The 14,109-nt window shown below is 40.1% G+C and overlaps 1 protein-coding gene across 1 annotated transcript in view; it reads left to right on the forward strand.

Moving 5' to 3' along the window:
* NT5DC1 (5'-nucleotidase domain containing 1) overlaps positions 1-7,985 on the forward strand; it is a 124,729-nt gene extending 116,744 nt beyond the window's left edge. The window contains exon 12 of the mRNA XM_072333238.1: positions 7,744-7,985. Coding sequence (XP_072189339.1) covers positions 7,744-7,862 — 119 coding nt within the window. The 3' untranslated portion in view covers positions 7,863-7,985. The remainder of the gene's footprint in view (positions 1-7,743) is intronic.
* The last annotated feature ends 6,124 nt before the right edge of the window (positions 7,986-14,109 follow it).

Consider the following 14,109-nt stretch of genomic DNA (forward strand, 5'->3'; position numbering starts at 1 on the left):
TTTCAAAGAATTAGCGCAGAAGTATTTTATGGACACAGTTTATTTCACATTTTGAAGATGTGGTGACCAAACTTAGGTTGCACGTGAGGATGGTGTGTTTCTTTAATGCTTGTGAGCCATATGAAAACTTACCATGCTTTGCCTGTAATAGTACATAAGTTTTTCTTCATGCCTTATTGCTAGTTCAATTGACTAATAGAAGAGCAAAATCTGTTATAATTGCCAAAGCTTTCTCTTTAAAGAAGCCAGAGTCCCATATCCTGTCTCTTTCTGCAGGAGTTTGAGACATCGGTCTGCTTGCTGTATAAATATAATGCTGAAATTGCCAGTGAACCATAGCAAAGGAGTTCATGTTTCTGCTTAGAGTTGCAAATTGTCTGCACAATGGAAAGCAGAAGGCAGCTGTGGCTGGGACATTGGAGCTAGCAAAGTGTGTGTCACAGATACGTGGGTCTGCCCGCCACACATTGGCTGCAAATTGCATTGAGCATGTGTTTTAAAGGTGAATGTCTGTGAGGAATTTACTGTTACTGTGGAATTTCATGAATTTAACTAAGCACATAGCCATGTATAATTTCTATACCCTGAGCATTATCATGTAAAACTATTACTAGAATGAAGCAACAGAAAAAAACCCAACCACCATATTTTAATACATATGTTCTATGCTTTTTCATTGAAATTATGTTGTATATAGTCAAATCTAGCTGCTATTAAATTAGTCTTTCCTGTAACCAGAGAGATAATAACAATCTCTTGTTATTCAAATAATGTTATAATGATATAACATGACTTAAACATATAGAAGTATATATGTTATAAATTACTTATGAATTTGTAGTAAATTTTAATATCTAATGCTTTACAACCATGCTTTTACTTAACACTTTTAGTGTAAGAACATATCTACACAGTATCCTAGAGACTTCAGTTTAGCAAAAAGCTTGGAGGATTCTGACTTCCTTCCAGGCTTAGCTGCTGTAAAAAACATTTGCTATTAAAAGACCCTAGAGATCACTTTTATAACAAACCTTTTCGAAAGAAATACATTTTTTGTTTTTTTTTTAATGTTATATATATACACATATATAATAACTTGGTTTCTGCACCTCTTTCTGGTTTTGTACAAAAAATAACTGGTAGCAAAGATAGTTTACTGGAGATGCGTTCAGGCTGCCTTGGCAGCATCTTGCTCCGACTCTAGGTGTAAATTGAAAAATGTTAGATAATTAAAATCTGATTTAACTGTTCCAGGAAACTAGTTTCAGTGCTCAGATTTTGAGAGACAGAACAATAGACTCAACACAACAGACAAATATAATGTATTTATTTTTGCAGCTGCAAAATACAACTGAAACTGACAATAAATTGCAGCTCAACCATAAAAGATTATTATTAACCACTAATACTTGCAAACAGTCTTTGGGAACTGGTATTTGCCAAAGGGTATGAGAACCAACTTTTCCAAAGGATTTAATCAAATATTGTATTAGTAAATTCAGACATAAAATGGACGATTCACAGTGTTGCATATTAGTCTGCCTCTCACTGCTTCTCCAGAAAGGTGTATTGACTTGTAAGGCTGCGTCAAGTCATGCAGAACCCAAAAAATTACTTCCTAGCCAATAACTGACAGAAATGTTCTGCAATCCCTGTTCTACTCCGTGAAATGTCAAAGCACAGCCACCTCTAAAAGATTAAAGGGAGAACTCATGAGCAGCTCATTAAGAAAGGTGGAACCACTCAGTCATTTCTACTTTAAAGTTATCCTTCAACTCAAGCAGCATAATTTCATTTGCAGGCTGCAATTAAAGCCATAATTGGGTTTTGACTAGATCGCATGCTTGAGGAGTGGGTGTAGGTTTCTTCTTTGAAAACACTGATGGTAATATAACATGTTGATAATTTCTGAGTGTGGAAAGTGGTACAAGTAGGAAGCCACCAAGTACTGGAAATGCTTTTTTAACTAGATCATATTTTACATAACCTGCAATCTTATATATATAAAAAAAACATTGCTGGTACCTTCATGTAGTCTGATGTTTAACATATTCCCTCTGGATTAAGATGGTAACATATGAAAGAAAACAAGGCGGACTTTGACTTCACTGTTTAGAAGTCTTAATGTGTGTGACTTTCTACCTTTAGGTAAGCAATGTTTGTCACCCATCACAAAAAAAAATAAAATAAAATAAAAAATAAAGAAAAGGAAAACAAAAAACAGGAAAGGAAAACAAAATATCTATTTTACAAGAGGAAGGAATGTTAATCTGAGTTTGGAGAGTGATGTTGATTGCAGTGAGTTTGCCTCAAAAAGTACACTGACTTATAATCACTGCATTTTATCTTAGTGTGGCTCTCATGCCTTCACTGTCTGAAAATACAGCTCAGTTCTTTTCCTTCCTAGAAATACCTGTTATCTCAATTGCTTGTTTTCATGGTCCTTCAGATTAGCTCTCAGAAGCCCTTCATCCCTGCCTCACACCTGTGATGAGGCATTCAAACACATTAATGGAGTGATCCCTGAAGGACTAACATATACCATTAGGATCTTGTCTTAGAATTATTTTTTTTTTTTTTTTTTTTTTTTTTTTTTTTTTTTAGATTGTCTTTATTTAAATATTTGAGAGTATTATAGCCTAATAGTTTGATCACATCAACTGGGAATGGCTAGGTGCCAGGGTAGCTCTTCTGGACAGATACAAATATCCCTTTCCTGGAGATGCTCAAGGTCAGGCTGGATGGGGCTCTGAGCAAGCTGATCTAGCTGTCAGTTTCCCTTTACACTGCAGACAAGTTGGAGCAGGTGACCCTTTAAGATCCCTTCTAACTCAAAAGGTTCTATGATTCTGTGTGGCAGAGCAGCAGGCACTTTCTCCAAACAGTGCAGCCACAATGGGAAGAGCTGTCAAAGGGTTGCTATTAAAGCAGAAATTCTGCAGATTCACTGAAAGCAGCATTATTCTTTATCTGTGTATGCATAAACTGCACTAGCTCACACAGCACATTATAAGTGCCGGCTACATCCAAGCTGAGAAGCTTTATCACCTGCATTCTCTAGAGCACACCGCTGATGATGAGCATCCCATCTCCCACAGGCACCCACACAGATGTGCATCCTCTCTCACTGTTCAGCTGCAGAGCCTGCAAACAGCAGCAGTGACTTTCATGTAACTAGTAGAAGAAATGCTCACTTAAGTATTTCAGGAGCTTAGAGTTAATAAAGAAAACATCTGATCTCCTGTTTAGGAAAATCTGCCTGAGATGTCTTGCTAAAAATAACTGCTATCAGATAAATATAATTGCATCCTTGGGTTTTTTTGGTTTTACTGCTTGTGCATTCTTTCACATATTCCCAGCTCTTGCTGCAAGAGCTGTTGTGATTTTTATAAAAAGGAATTAGGTCAGAAGACAAAAATATTTCCTATTTCCAAAAGCACTGTACTCGCAGAACTGTTTACCTGTAGGTTGGCAGGCCACTCTTGGCAGTGCAGCCAGAAGTGTGCTTACTCTTCTGTTAAGAAATTATTTATGAAATTATTACCATTAATAAATTAATATTTTCCTTTTTCTTCAGCAACAGCTTTCCAGTGCAAGCAAAGTTCTATGGCAAAGCTCCTAAGCTTGAACAAATTACTGGAATTCCTGTAAAAACAAGAGAATTAACATTGGCTGATGACTGCCCATATAGCTATGATACCCGTGTGCTGAGACACATGATAGTCTGTTGTGTTTTGATATTTGCTACAGTTAAGCAGTTTGAAGGTTTTCAAAGTCAAATCATATTGCTGGAGAGCTTTTTGCTTCTCCCTCACATCCCCGTTTCTCCCTTGATAGCAATCAGAAGCACACGTATGCTTTCAATCAGTCCTTCTCTTTACTACAAGGTTTTTGCTGCCATGTTGCCTCCAGGAGTGGGAACTTCTCCTTCTGTGGGTTTCCCATGTATCACCGGCGTGCTGCTGTGCTGTCACTGCTAAAGAATGTTGTTCTCCTTCTAGTGGTCACTATTGCAAAATTCTTTGTGATATTTCTTCTGTGTGTTTTGAGAGAAATCTGCATTAGGCTTGGACTGTGCTTTTAATTGGAGAAATATATCTTCCACCTGAAGACCTTCGTTAAGATTATAATTGTTTCAAGTATTGATTTGTTCAAGGAAATCTCAGAGAAAGATTAAATATGAGTATTAAATTTATCAAGCAAGGCTATGTCAGGATTAGATTGTAACTGACTTCCATTCAGCTACTCAAATATTTTCCTGATTACTCATCTAAAATACTACGTTTTCCCTTCTTCTTGTGGTTTCCCCTTCCTACCCTGTGGCTACAACTCTCGTGGGGTTTTTTTCCCAGTAAAAGCTTTTGGCTTTCGTTTATTGGTTTATACTGAGTAGGAACTGAGACGTAGTCAAGCTAATAAGTACAAAATAAATCCATCTTAATCATCTACATATATGAATATGGATATGCCAAAGCATCAGAGTGCAACATTATAATTTATGTCACGTAACAGCTGGATTTTAGTAGCTGGAACTCAGCATCTTAGTGACTGGAATAAGCCTGGCAGTTGTTACTGTTCAGATATCACCATCACCATTTTATTTAAACCAGGGCTGCTCGAGCCCTGCAAGTGAGGTTGGGCTGGGCAGGGTACCTTGGGGACCTTCTGTGATCAACAGCTTGCAGCCTTGAGCCATTGGGAAGCACCAGCTGCCTGCACAGCTACTGCAAAGGGAGCTGGCAATCATCACTCACTGACATTCAGGCTCTGTTGAGAGCAAGAATATTCCTGAGGCTACATCTGGCAACTAGACTTCCTGTAGATCTAGAAAGGGATATAGACTATGAAAGTCTCCATGTTTGACTTCAAGGAGGCTGGGCTCCGAAAGTGAATAATGGGAACAAAATAAGTCTTGGTGGAATTACCTATGTACCGTAGAAAAATTCCAGGATTTAGGTCCCTACACAGTTTCTTTGGGTAAAGCCACCCAGATCTTTCTTCCAACCTCAGTCTGTTTAGTTTGTATGGGGTTTCTCTGTGGTTATTCTTTTGTTGTTGTTTTATTTCCTAGGTGAGTGGCAGTAGGAGATGAGGTTTGTGTTGAGTCCCATGTCAGTGTAGGCTAGCACAGATGTGAGCCCCACTGAATGTAAGAGAGCTGTGTATGTACCCCCTTCTAATTTACCGCTCTCCATCAGGGCTGAGTGAGAGGATGTAAAGCTCTGCCAAGACAGCAGCAGCTGTGAACATGCAGAGCCTGAAGATATTTATTGGCAAAAATACTAGGAAATAATCATTTTGGAAATGAGCACTGATTTCTTTCCTGAGGCTTGCTTTATTATCAAATACTGTATCTTTTATTTTTATTATTATTTCCTTTATTTTATTTTATTTTTTTAAAGCAAGCAGTGATCATTTCTCCTTTATGCCACCAGTGACAGCAGGAAATAAGACCAAGTACAAAATCAATTGCTGCTGTGTCCAGGAGGCAAACTCAAGACCCTTACCATAGTTCTTTGCTGATGAGCCAGCACTGCTGGTACCACTGCCATCTGCATACAGAGAAGATGGACCGAGCTTTGGTGTACAGTTAACATGAATTCTTTGCCATCCAAGGCAACTGCAATTTGTGTGATATTTCAGAGCTTTCAGAAGAACTTGCAGCACACTTCCTCTCTGGCATTTTCTGGATTTCCATTTTTTCATAGTTTCATATCTCCTCACAATAAAAATCTTCATTTTCCTTGCTTTGAGTCATCACCCTTCATCTTCACTCTGATTTATTTATAGCTGCTAGGATTCCAAGTATGTATTTCTGGATCAGTGCAGGGCTTTCACATAAATATCTCACATTAATATAAAGCAGTAGTGTGAAGTGCTCCCAACTCCAGGCAGGGCAGATGCAGCAAATGAAATCACTGATGGAAATAAACCTGAAAATACAGGAAGATTTTTCCTATAATCGTGACATAAAATCAGCGTGCTGGGTGAAGAATAGTATCTGCTTCGTGTAACTTTCATTGATGCCTTATACAACATTGTTACATATGGATACCTTCTGTTCATCCAGTCAACTTGCTCAGACAAAAGCAATATTTAAACAGGCAGATTGGATTTTGAATATGTAAAAATTGATTATTCTCTGTTGGAGTCTGGCAGGAATGGGTTCAGCATTTAAGCTGATTGTTTAAAGCTAGTTTACCATGAAATATCAACAAAATTGCCATTTTGATCTCACTGCTCATTTGTTCAAGATAAGAAAACCAACAGCAAGTCTGCATCATTTACGCTGCTGCTTTTTGGTTAAACTGCTTTTGGGAGACTCCAGACTGCTAGAATAAAAATCTAATGAAAGCTTTTAGATTAAAAAAAAAAAAAAAAGGCATTTAAATTTTATAAAGATATTCAGAATACTTGCTTCTTTGCTCAGTAGACAAGAAAACATCTGTCTGTTCTGCTATGCTCAGAAAGAGCCCTAGAGAATCCCTTGGCTAAGGCGGAATGAGAAAATGTGCTTCTTTGACAAGTTGAAGTAATCCAGTTGTAATCAAGAGCGTAATTCACTTGTAATCAAGTATCCTCCCATTACTTCTTTATTCCAGTCTTTATCTGATTTCTCAACTGGATCTAGATTCTGATTTGTTTGCTTCAGCTGTGTTTTATGTGGTCTTAAAGCTGCAGGCCTGGATGCTGCCCTGCTGTCTGCATAAGAACTGCTGCTGAGATAGAGCAGAACTTCCAGTTGTTCAATCTGAAACGGCTAAGACTGTGTTTTTCTGTTTCACTGAAGGAGCGGAGTGCAAAAAATTGTATAGCCTGTGGTATCTAGATATCAGCCCAAATGTCTTTCAAACCCTTCCCCCTCCCTGCTGAAACAAATGGTTCAGATGAGTTTAGTTTTTGTTTTGCTTTGGTTCTAAAAAGAAAACTAGGTAGGATGTGAGGTTGTCTGGGTTGGTTTGTTTGTTTTTCCCCGCTTACTAGAAGAGTGATTGTTGAATAAAATGTTATTTGTGTGGAGTTGTTTTTTTCTTTATTTGATTTCTTGAACTTTGAATAAGAAGTAAGTATGAGAAGTATCAGTTTCCTGGCTGTAGGAGGAGGCACTGCTGACGGTAAGGACTTTTAAAAGAATGAAAGGAAAGAAAGCTTTGACTGTTCAGAACTATTTAAATGCGTTCAGTGTTCTTTACAGAGTGGATGCGATGGGTATGCCAAGTTAGGAGTGCACATTTCCAAGAAGGATGGTGTTAACACTGGACTTCAAGAAAGTCCCAGAGTGGGTTCCTTTTGGGAATCTTGCTACAACAATCACACAAAAAAAAAAACCACACACAAAAAGGACTTCTTTGTTTTAAATGGGGCTCTCTTCAGTTGATTGCTGAGATAAAAGGGTGTCAGCTCGAAGAACCTGAAACTGTTCTGGTAAGAAAATTCCATCTAGGCTCGAAGAAGATTTTTGTTTGATTTTTAATCATTCATCTAATCGTTTTCTATGACTGGCATTATTTCAGCAATCAAGGAACTGAATATCCTTTACTGCAGTTGAGTAAACTCTGACAGGCAATCCCTTGGACAGATGAAGATGTCAAATAAATATGTAATCGTGCAATCCGATTGAGTTCTAATGCCAGTAAGCAAACAGCTCAAGGGCTTAAGAAGTACTGCTATTCACCACAGGATTATTTTTTATGTGATATGGACTGTGCTGCTAATCAGATGTGGTATATTTCTGTCTTTCAGATTTACCGCTGGATTATAGATTTACACGATTTTCCTCAAATAGCTCAGCAACTGCTGGGTACTACCCAAGCCCTCCAAGAGCACTGCTGCCAAGTGAGGAATCAGTGACTATGAAATAGGTTTTTGGCTTTTCCTTCAATAACCCTGTGATCCTTTCTTAACGGCTGTTAAATGCTAATTGGTGAAAATGCTGTTTGATGCTTCATAAAATAGAATGACAAATTAAAGCAGACTCCTGTGTAGATTTGTTTCCCTTGTTTCTCTTATCCAGCTGGGACAGGTGAGCGATGCACCAGCACTACATTTCACACAGAAACTGGCTTTTTCCATGCACTGCCCACATACTTGAAGAGAAATGTACTGTTAACAATTCATCTCAACTTACATACTAAATTTTCAAGGACATTTTCAGTACTATCTCTGCTTAAGGTGGTGCCGTTGCTGCTGCTGCTGCTGCTGCAAAATGCAGGAAAGACATGGGAATAGTCCCTCAGCCTACTCCATTAAGAGTTACCTTGGCACTGCAGGTTATCACAGTAGATCAGTGTGTTGCAAGCCATGAGGAGGTTATTCTTTTGCTGTCAAGCCAAAAAGAGACATGAATGAAATTTAGGCAGCAAAATACAGAATTACAGTCCTGAGAGCCTTGGCTACATGCTTTGTATTCCTGCAAGTGCCTAACCAATGGTAAAGTTCTCATCATGACTCCTTCTGCTTTGGTCCCCTATACCTGTGTCAGAACTCTTCTGCGGAACATAGGAAACCAGTGTAATGGTACGTTGTTCAGCTCAAGTGGACGCAAACCCACATTTTCCACCTTGCTGGAAAATGCTTCCAAGAGCAGGAAGGCTGCATCCATCCACATCCACTAAGTGCAGCCTAAGCCCAGAAGAGAAGCAAGACACAAGGTGTAAACTGAATATTTGCGTTCTTATCGGCTAATCTAAGTTTCTGTTCCCTGTGGGTTTCCTGTTCTCTGTGGGTTCAGTCTGGAGTCCTGGTTCTGCAGTGCCTTAAAGCAAGGCTACCTTCAGCACCTAAGAGAGGGTGGCTGCTGCAAGAACATGTCTGAGATGTTTTCTGTGTTAACAATTATGTCCTGGCAAACTAAGCTGGCACTGTTTTAAATAAATTTCCCTCCAACTTTAATGAATGTTACACAGGAACTCTTTTGGTTTCAAGAAAAGTGCACAACAAGAAGTTACTTTCTTGGGCCCAAACAATTCTCAGAATGGATTTGACTTGTGGTAATTCCTGATGCATCACCATAGCTCACCAGTTGTACAGTTTCACCGATTACAGTATTTTTTCACAGAAGAAGAGGCAAATGCCATTCCACCTCATTTCAGAAATACCAGTCTTTGTTTCATACTTTTTTCCTGTGTCCCTGTGAAATCAGTATATAAAGACTCTTATAGTGATTATTCTTGTTAAAGAACCTCTGAAGATATTACAAGTCTTATTACAAAGCCCTCCAAAATGAACTAAAACATTTTGGTAGGGTTGAATGGTTTCATAAACCCAAACAATTGTTCTGATCTTCCCAAAAAGATCTGTTGTTCTAGTATATTTTGATTCAGCCACCAGCCTGAGGAATCACCATTGCTGAGTGAGGCCTGGCCACCCAAAAGGCTGCTGGAGTGAAGGTCAGCACTGAAGGACCTTTGGGAGATGGACAGGATAGCCCTTGGAAATGGAGATGGCATGGGGATGAGGGAGAAGAAATGCGAATGGAAGAAAGTTGATAGAGCTAGCCCCTATTGAAAAGGCACTGTAATGACACAATCTTTGTTGTTGTTTTTCTCTTCCTGATTATTTGAACCTTTGGAAATCTTGGATATTTCTTGGATTCTGCTGTGAGAGGTCTCTGACAGAAAGATCGCTGAGGTGAGGGTGACGGAGCACTGGCACAGGCTGCCCAAGGAGGTTGTGGAGTTTCCTTCTCTGGAGATATTCAAGACCCATCTGGATGCCTACCTGTGCAACCCAGTCTAGGGAGCCTGCTTTGGCAGGTGGGTTAGACTTGATAATCTCTGGAATTCCCTTCCAACCCCTGCAATTCTGTGATCTCTTGAAAACTATCTTAAGTATCAGCAGGAAGACATAAAGCTGAAAAGAGTCACTAAAATCACCATGTCTGTTTAAATAGCCCCCGAAAGCCACAGTTTGGCTTATAACTTGACATGACCAACAAATCTCTTTTGTCATCCACTTTGATACCAAGCATATGTGTCTTAATTTTAAAATAAAAAGAATTTATTTCTTAAAGAAAAATTATCTGAATTTACTTTATAGATGAACAGCAAAAACAAAAAGGAGAGGATAGTGCTGCAACCTCCAGTAACACAAAACTTGACCTACTGCAAATAACAAACACGTGAATCAACCAAAACACAATATAAACTAACACGTTTAATAAATTAATACCTTTAATACCTATAGGAAAATCAGCATTGACAATGTGCAGAGTCGTGTGTTTTCTGAACAGGACTTGTTCCTGAAAATTAAAAGGCTTCTCAGTCCTCAGAGAGTAAAAGTCAAACAAACAAATGCAGATAACTTATCTGCCATAGACAGCCAGCCAAGGCCTTGCTGAGGCCAGCACTGCCTGAGGCTGCAGGAAGGGGGCTCCTTACCTTCTTACCTTTCTGGGTCCCACAGCTGCCCAGAATCCAAGGTGTGAGGTGGGACGCCAATGCTGGCTCAGTTCCTATGGGAATTCCCAGGAAAATCTGCTTGTTCCAATAAGTGATACTTTGAGATAACCATGCTGGCAATAGGCACTGGAAACAGCAATCCTAAAACTAGTTTACATCTACAGGTAACTGTTGTCCTGGCTGGCATAACAGCTGGAAACCTAACCTACCAGGGGAAGTACCACTTATTAAAGAGGGGCATGGTAACACAGCAAGGTGGGTTCTGATACAACTATACCATGGGTAGCTCTCTGGGAATATGGAAAGATTCCATGGCATGCTTCTTCAGATCTGGCTACAGCCAGATCCATGTAACCCCTAGTAAAGGCTGAGTTACTGCAGATCACAACTGAGATTGCTCTAATTCAAAACCATTCACCTGTATTTTCCTGCAAAGTAGTCACACTCCTGCAGAAACCTCAGTTCTCTTTATTCCAGGAGTCCTGATGTAACCTGAGGGAGGAGTCGGGTAGGGCCAACACTTATTACACTAATAAAAGAAGAGGTTTCCAACCTGGCCTTGGAGTCATTCTCTTTCCTGTGGTTGCACAGTCATGTTTTCTAGCTGTGTGGGATGATGTACAATTCATAATCATCCTTTCTTGCCATCAGTAGAGATGTGGCTTTACATTCCTCCCAGTGGCTTTGCTTGAAAAGTGTTTCTCCATGACTTGTATAATCACATCCTGAGTAAATATTGTACCTTAAACCTTTCCTCCTGAGTCCAGGTGCACAGTAAATCATATCAAGGCAAGTGGCAGCAGAGTGTAAGGACATGGATTAGAATGAAGATGCCAACAATCAGAATAAGATGACTGACCTTCAACATTCCATGTGTTCTTTTGTCACCACAGAGGACAAGAACACCGTAAGTCTAAAATATACTTTTGTACACAATGTTAATAATTTATAGTAGAGATAGTTCCTCAGAGAATAAGGCTTAGAAATAAAGTCCTGTACAAAAAGGTAAAAGTCACACACTAGAGTGTAGAACTTGGGATCTGGTACAAAGATGTTGCTCGCACAGAGTTTTGCCTATGGGTTGTCTTCTAAATTCCCTGGTGAAGGGATATGAGGTCTACTGCACCTCAGCATTATGGAGGGAACAAGACAAGTTTTCTGGCAGGCCTGAAGCAGCTATTTTCACCTTGTACATTTAAGCAATCAACATCTACAACAAAATATTCTTTTGTACACATGTTTTGTGGCAGATAGTAGTTCATCTGAAGAGTAGTTCATCAGATTTAGAAGGGAAAGCACTTGGCTAAGCTACAGAAACCTTACCTCTGCAGAGTACTGGTTGTAATGGTACAACGGTGATAATGATGCAGCCACAAGATGTGTGTTAACTGCCCAAGAACCACGTCCATCTAGCTGGCACAGCCTCCTGGAAAAGGCTCGGTCCCCTAATCAGCTCCATCTCCTGTAGCCGTGTTTGTTCAGTTCTGAGTGAGTGGAACATCAAACTTCCTCAGAGGGTCACAAGAAAGAAAAAAAAATGTACAAAAAAAAAGAAAAAATGGAGGTGGTTTTTGGAAAGATTTCATTGCAAGAAACAAATCTTGCTTTACTGTAAGCACTATAAATAGAAATGCCTACTTGAAAACTGAGCATGGATTAGGGCCAAAAGAAAATGGAATCCAGGAAGTTAAACAGACCTGGGAATGTTTGCCAACAACTGTACAGGGCAAAATGGGGATTCCTGTGTGCAGGCCAATGGCATAGTGCTGTGGTCAGGGTGAGTGGTCATTTTCCTGGATGTAGGACAAAAACCAAAGGGAAATCTTTCAGGATAAACTCAATACTCACAGCAGCACTCTAACAGCATGGCAAGACCACAGCAGGTTTGCAGCTGACCAGATGTCACAGTTCATGGAAGGGTGAACATCTGAAGCACCGCCCCAACCAGAGCTAACCTGATTTAATCAGAACTGCTAAAAACCCTGTGTGCTTCCCACTCCCACTGCCAGGGCTCACGCATCAGTCTCTCACACATGATTACAACAGCTTTTAAATACTTACAGTGGGGGGAGAAACCATCCTAGCAACTTCAAAACCACATTATGGCTTCCATCCTTCTGCAAATTAGAGGGTGCAAGGCACAAAATGAGTGGCACAAGTGAATCATAGAATCAAAGAATCATTGAATCATATGATCATAGAATGTTTTGGGTTGGAAGGAACCTCAAAAACCATTGAGTCCTAACCCCCTGCCACTACCAGCCACCATCTCAGCTGCCTGGGTCCCCATCCAACCTGGCCTTGAGCACCTCCAGGAATGAGGCATCCACAGCTTCTCTGGGCAGCCTAGTTCCAGTGCCTCACCATGCTCTCCATGAAAAATTTCCCCCTGGAATCTACTGTAAATCTCCTCTCTTTTAGTTAAAAACCATTCCCCCTTATCCCATCACTATCAGACCAGGTGTAAGCTGCGCCCCCCTTTCCTGTTTATAGGCTCACTTTGAATACTGAAAGGCCACAGTGAGGTCTTCCTCGAGCCCTGTTTTCTCCAAGCTGAACAAGTCCAGCTGACTGAGCATTTCTTTGCAGAAGAGCTGGTCCAGCCCACTCATCATCTTTATGGCCCTCTTCTGGACCTGCTCTAACAGCTCCGCATCCTTCTTGTGTTGAAGGCCCCAGGCCTGGACACAGTGCTCCAGATGGGGCCACACAAGAGCAGACTGGAACCACATGGCACCAGCTACAGATAAGAACCAGATCTTTTCCTCTTATAAGTCTGAAGAACTTGGGATCTCTTTAAAAGTGAAGAAAACAATCATACAATATTTTAAACTCTGTATATGGAACAAAAACAAAATTAGATTTTCTTGTCCAAAACACACAGGAGTGTTATTTGAGGATATCTTTTAAGAAAAGAAGTCCATTAACATTTGGTAGGGCTTGTTCTGTCACAACACAAATGGAACTCTGAGAACTATGACTCCATAGGCCTAATAAAATTCTATTAGACGATCAACTTTTAAAGGCTCTACCAACCCTGTGGAATAAAAGTATCTAGGTAAATCACTCTTCACTTACTTACCTTATCTCAAAATAAAACTTGAGAACTGCTGTTTTCCTGCAGTGTCATCCTCTGGGACCTCAGGCCTATTCTGAGAATTTCAATGCGTGTCACAGCTGCTGAGCAGTTTGCATATTGTTATATTTCCAGAAAAGGAGATGGCACTTCAGACTTTCTGAGAAGAAATGTTTTGTTGTGATATGGAAAGACAGAAATTCTTTATCTTACACCAATGGAACACTTATGAAACAACTACTGGAGGGCTGCTGCTGGAGCAGGTGCTGCAATATTAGAGAGTGATGGCAGCAGTGAACCTTTGTGTCTTTTTCTTCCCTCAAAGCTGCCCAGAGACAAGGTGGTAATGTCCACTCACATATACATCTAAACAGGCAGCAATTAATAGCAAGGATCCCATGACGTGAGAATGCAGAGACAGAGGAAATGAGAGAATGATCTGCATTTCATAGGAAGCTGGTTTTGTGTGTGTGTTTGGGGGGGGGGGGGGGGGGGGGGGGCATTATTGTGGTATCTCACGATGCTGCTTATGCAAGTGTTATTGTTACATAGAAATGAATCTCCAATGCCTGCATCTGTGTTTGATTGAAAGTCCCACCTCTGAGTCCCAGTTGTAACTGGTGCACAGCAAAT

This window comes from Excalfactoria chinensis, chromosome 3 (genome assembly GCF_039878825.1).
Source record: "Excalfactoria chinensis isolate bCotChi1 chromosome 3, bCotChi1.hap2, whole genome shotgun sequence".
NCBI classification, from domain to species: Eukaryota; Metazoa; Chordata; class Aves; order Galliformes; family Phasianidae; genus Excalfactoria; species Excalfactoria chinensis.